This window comes from Lygodium microphyllum, chromosome 11 (genome assembly GCF_053477565.2).
Source record: "Lygodium microphyllum isolate KBCC chromosome 11, Lygodium_microphyllum_v1.1.10, whole genome shotgun sequence".
NCBI classification, from domain to species: Eukaryota; Viridiplantae; Streptophyta; class Polypodiopsida; order Schizaeales; family Lygodiaceae; genus Lygodium; species Lygodium microphyllum.
The window spans coordinates 83,933,961-83,938,797 of NC_141145.1; the positions used below are offsets into that span (position 1 = coordinate 83,933,961).

The 4,837-nt window shown below is 41.3% G+C and overlaps 1 protein-coding gene across 1 annotated transcript; it reads left to right on the forward strand.

The window, feature by feature from the left end:
* Positions 1–223: 223 nt before the first annotated feature.
* LOC148029031 (putative aldo-keto reductase 1) lies at positions 224–4,278 on the forward strand. The gene is made up of 7 exons (XM_087687799.1): positions 224–478; positions 612–779; positions 1,237–1,440; positions 1,765–1,937; positions 2,209–2,308; positions 3,520–3,673; positions 3,789–4,278. The coding sequence occupies exons 1-7, from the start codon at positions 437–439 to the stop codon at positions 3,968–3,970; spliced, it is 1,023 nt and encodes a 340-aa protein (XP_087543925.1). The 5' UTR covers positions 224–436; the 3' UTR covers positions 3,971–4,278.
* The last annotated feature ends 559 nt before the right edge of the window (positions 4,279–4,837 follow it).

The following is a 4,837-nucleotide window of genomic DNA, read 5'->3' on the forward strand; positions in this document are numbered from 1 at the left end:
TTAAGGAGGATGATGTGAGGCGTGACATTGAACTTTGAGAGACTAGAGTGGCGCAAGTTCTCAAGGATGATGTGGGGCGTGACATCATACCCTACAAACACCAATCCATCCATAATACATATGTCATTCTAATTTCTCATGTCGCGTTCATTTTTTTTCTCACGCTGTTTCTTTTTGTCTGAAAACCGGATGTTCTAAAGTCCACCAATCTCTCTCTCTCTCTCTCCCCCCCCCCCGGATCTCTCTGTCTCCGTGTTGTTGTATTTATATACAACAGTCGTCAGCTGTAATTTCCACATACAAAAAGAACTCAAGTGCAGAGGAGGATCTTCCACTTGGGTCTCTCTGTAAAAGCCTGCATCCGCTGCTTGCATTTGTGCCTCAGCTCTCTCTCTCTCGCTCGCTCTGTGTCTGAGCAGCCATTGTTATTGTCATCATGGCTCTTAATCTTCGCCCTTTGGGCTCCCAAGGCTTTAAGGTATGCTCTAATTCCTGTGTGTGTGTTCTGTTTGTGTACTGGGACTTTATCATGCGGGATACTGAACAGTGATCTCAGCCAAAAGAGAGGCCTGTATGTGCGCGTGACTGTTTTCCGCTTTGTTCCAATGCAGGTCCCTCGCGTAGGATTTGGATGTATGGGCCTGTCTGCCTTCTATGGCAAGCCCGTGGACGAGGACGTCGGCATCGACCTTATCAAACATGTGATCGACAGTGGCGTTACGTTCCTTGACACCTCGGATATCTATGGCCCCTTCACAAATGAGCTTCTGGTTGGAAAGGTCCGTATGTTTTATTTTGTTAGCAAACATCACTCACTCGTCGTGTTCTGAAGAGCTCATCTGATCAGCTTTTCATTTTCCCATGATATCCAAAGTGCATCATCCAGTTTTTGCAATTGATTGCGTGTACACCCAAATTTCATGGAAGAGCCCACCTATAATCTGATTGAATTGTTTATTCCCATGTATATATCCGAGATGCATCCTGTAGCCTCCACAAGTAATCAAATTGTTCACCCCACGTCTCATTGAAGAGTTCATGATCTGATGATAGATTGGTTGATTATCCTTTATGTCCGTAAATGCATCATCCTAAGGATCAAATATTGACTCATATTTCATCGAAGAGCTTATTACATTCAATTTGTTGTGACTCCCTCTTATCTCTAGGATGCATCACGCAGCTCTCACGCATGGTCATATTCTGTAATGGTACTCAAAGGCTGCTATAACGCAGGCTCTGAAACACTTCCCACGTGCAAAGATTCAGCTAGCTACAAAGTTTGGAAATGTTGCAACAGAGAGTGGTGCCAGGATAGTGAAGGGTTCAGCGCACTATGTAAGAGAGGCATGTGAGGCCAGCCTTAAAAGGCTTGATGTTGACTACATTGATCTTTATTACCAGCATCGTGTCGACACAACAGTTCCAATTGAAGAGACGGTAAACTCAGTTTATCCAGTTTCTGTGTTTCCTGCAATAACTCTATGCATGTCAAGGTAGTACTGCATTACAGCTTTACAAATTGTTTGTTTTTATCCTTTCCTTTATGTTTGTTGGAAAGGCCAATAAGGTCCACGTTTAATTTTGCTCATAAGATCAAAGATGGATTCTTCTAATAGTGAAGAAATCGTTCTTTATTTATAAGATGGAGTGTGCATTGTTAGTGGTAGATTATCTCTTGATGCTGGTCTATGACTTTTGCATGGCTTTGGAGATTCATGAATGCACTGAAACTCTGGTCCTCTTTATCATCATTAAACATAGGTTGGAGCATTAAAAAAGCTGGTAGAAGAAGGCAAAGTGAAATATATTGGATTGTCTGAGGCCAGTGCAGAGACTATTAGGCGAGCACATGCAGTTCATCCAATCACTGCGGTCCAGCTTGAATGGTCCCTATGGTCAAGAGATGTGGAAGAAGAGATTGTTCCAACGTGCAGGTACTCTTTGAACTGTCAAAAGAGGATCTGCATTTGTAACCTCTAAAACATGGTTTGGGACTTGGGAGTTCTAAATGTTACCAGGTGACTGCAGTTTCATGTGTATTGTAAGAGTAATGAGATCTCATGTTACTGCATCTGAATGACAGATATGTTTCAAAACTGTGCTTGTGGATGGTCGGTGTATTGCAGCTTGCATGGGAATAAGCACTACTTTTCTAGGATTATTTGTAAAGTTTGAGTGTGTAACTTGTGCACTGCCTTCTGACAGAGAATTGGGGATTGGAATAGTTGCATACAGTCCACTTGGTCGTGGATTTTTCAGTGGTAAGGCAATTCTTGAAAAGCTGGAGAGCACTGATACTCGCATGGTAAGTACTCATCTGAAGAGATCTCACACTATCAGTCAAGTTCGCTATGATATGCTTTTCAAGTTGGTGTTTGTAATCATGGTAAACATTTTGTTTATTCTTCTATAGTTGCAAGATACTTGTTTGCGTCAGTAGCTGATCGAAATGCAACTTCTTGAATGAAACTTTACCTGCCATCATTTCAACGTCTGGTCTGGGTTTGAGCAGACACAAAAAAGTGAACTGTCTGTCAAGTTGTTCTATTATGGAGGGATGGTAGTGGGGTGAGTATGGTGATTGCAAGATATTTCCTGATTGCATAACTATGTTGATTACATATAGTCACGGACCAGTGAAGACGGAAAGAAGCTGTCAACTGATATGTTACATTGAGAACCCTTTTCAAGATTTAAAACAACATAAGTTGGAGTGTGTTGGAAGTTGTTGGGTATAATCATAAAGGACAGGGAATGGTTACTTGCTTTATTTGCAGGAACTGTATAGACCAGATGATACTTGTCTCAGATGCCCAGATGGTGGCATAATTGTGGAGTCTAGCTGGTTTTGCTAGTAAAGCCAGTACTTATGTTCAGATTAAGGCACTCTTGTTCCATAAAGCTATGAACGGAGCTTGACATGTGTATGATGCAGTTACTGGCTATGAACACGTAACCCCCCTTTCTCCCACCTAGAAGGTATATAAGAAGTAGTGGGGAGTTACTTCTGAACAGTGATATGATGTTGAATGTAATCCCAGTTTGAGGTATTCCAACTTCCAGTTTAGAATGGGTGCCTTGTCATATAGCCAGTTTAGGAAAGTGAATCGAGGGAGAGTTGCCCACCTTGCTTGTCTCTTAGAGTGACAATTCAAAAGGGAACGAGTAAGTTCGCCAATGTAGACCAGTTCAAATTCAACATCCCGAAACTTGGTTGAATTGACCATCAAAACTGTACTGTCCAGGCCTGAGTGAGTGGTAATCCCCTTCGTCTGTTCAGACCAATTGAATTCTGGAAAATAATACTTTAAAGCTCGTCATAATTGGAAGAAAGAATGTCTCCTTCTTTGTCTACCTTTTGCTTTTCTCATGACATATCACATTTGTCTCTCATATTACATTTGCCAGCCATCCTAAAATTAGTTCCTTGTGTGGGACATGTATGTGAAGTGGGTGGACTGTATCAACAAAAAAGCGACAGGATAACAATTTTCTTGAACATCTATTTTGAATCAGATGAGGCTACCTCGGTTCCAAGGCGAGAATCTGGAGAAGAACAAGATATTCTATGAGCGTGTGTTGAACTTAGCAAAGAAGCATGGCTGCACGCCTGGGCAGTTGGCGTTGGCTTGGGTTTTACATCAGGGGGATGATGTGGTGCCTATTCCAGGTGATGGTGCCTATTACATTCTTAGTGGCATGGAAGCATCTTGTATGCATTCTTAGTGACATGGTGTTACAGTGCATTGTGAAACACAGTGCTTTCTAACGGTGTTTTGCGGCAGGTACAACCAAGAAAGCAAACTTTGACGAGAATATGGGCGCCCTCAAAGTTCATCTGACAAAGGAGGATTTGGATGAAGTAACGGCAGCAGTGCCGCCACATGAAGTTGCTGGGGACAGATATGGTGCGGAGTTTGGCAAAAGAACATTCCAATATGCAGACACTCCCCCACTGAAAGTGTGATGCGAGCTTTTAAGCAATCTGGCTAGGTCTACTTCCTGTCATCTAGCTGTAGCATTTCCCGATATAGCGCTTAACCAAATACATGTGACTTGGTACTAAAAGCAGGCACTCATCTGAGGCTAATTAGAGTATGGAACATGTGAACCTTGTGTACTATTATTAGCTCCATCATAATATCAGCAGCTAGGATAGTTTGCTAAAGATCAAGAATGTCCAATGCTGTGGACTAAGCAAGAAAAAGAGTATTAAGTATAAAGCATAATTGTTTTTGGAACCCATGTTGGCCAATCAAGCAAACTAGTACATACAAATGTTCAAACCCATACATTGGTGGCCTTTATGTTGTGTGTGTGTGTGTGTGTGTGACAGAATGCATAGTCATGCAAAACATATGCAGCATATAGGCTAGTAGCGGGAGGAATTCAAAAAGTGAAGTGAGGCAAGCATTTAAGCAATAAGAACTTACAACTTTGAGACATAAAACAAAGTGATGCAAAAATAGAAACCTCAATGTTGGGAAAATAAAAGAGCAAAGTGATGAAAACCAATAAGCAAGAAAACTTGGAGAGAGAGAGAGAGAGAGAGAGAGTATAGTCTCTAAAAGACCAACGTGGCTTAATATGAGATTGCCCTAGTTCATACAATAAAGTGTCTCTCATCTAAAAAGATTAAAAGACATGCCTAAGAGACTAGATGTTAGGTGATATTCTTTGTAAGAATATGTTTGTGGTATAGATTGAAATGACTAAAAAAGGGAAGGAAAATATGGAAACACTATTTTTCTTGGTAAGGTATCTCCCTAAGGTGGAAATGTAAGTGGTTGAGGTGCCTCGACATCTGTTTCTTGCTTTGATCTATCTATGATAA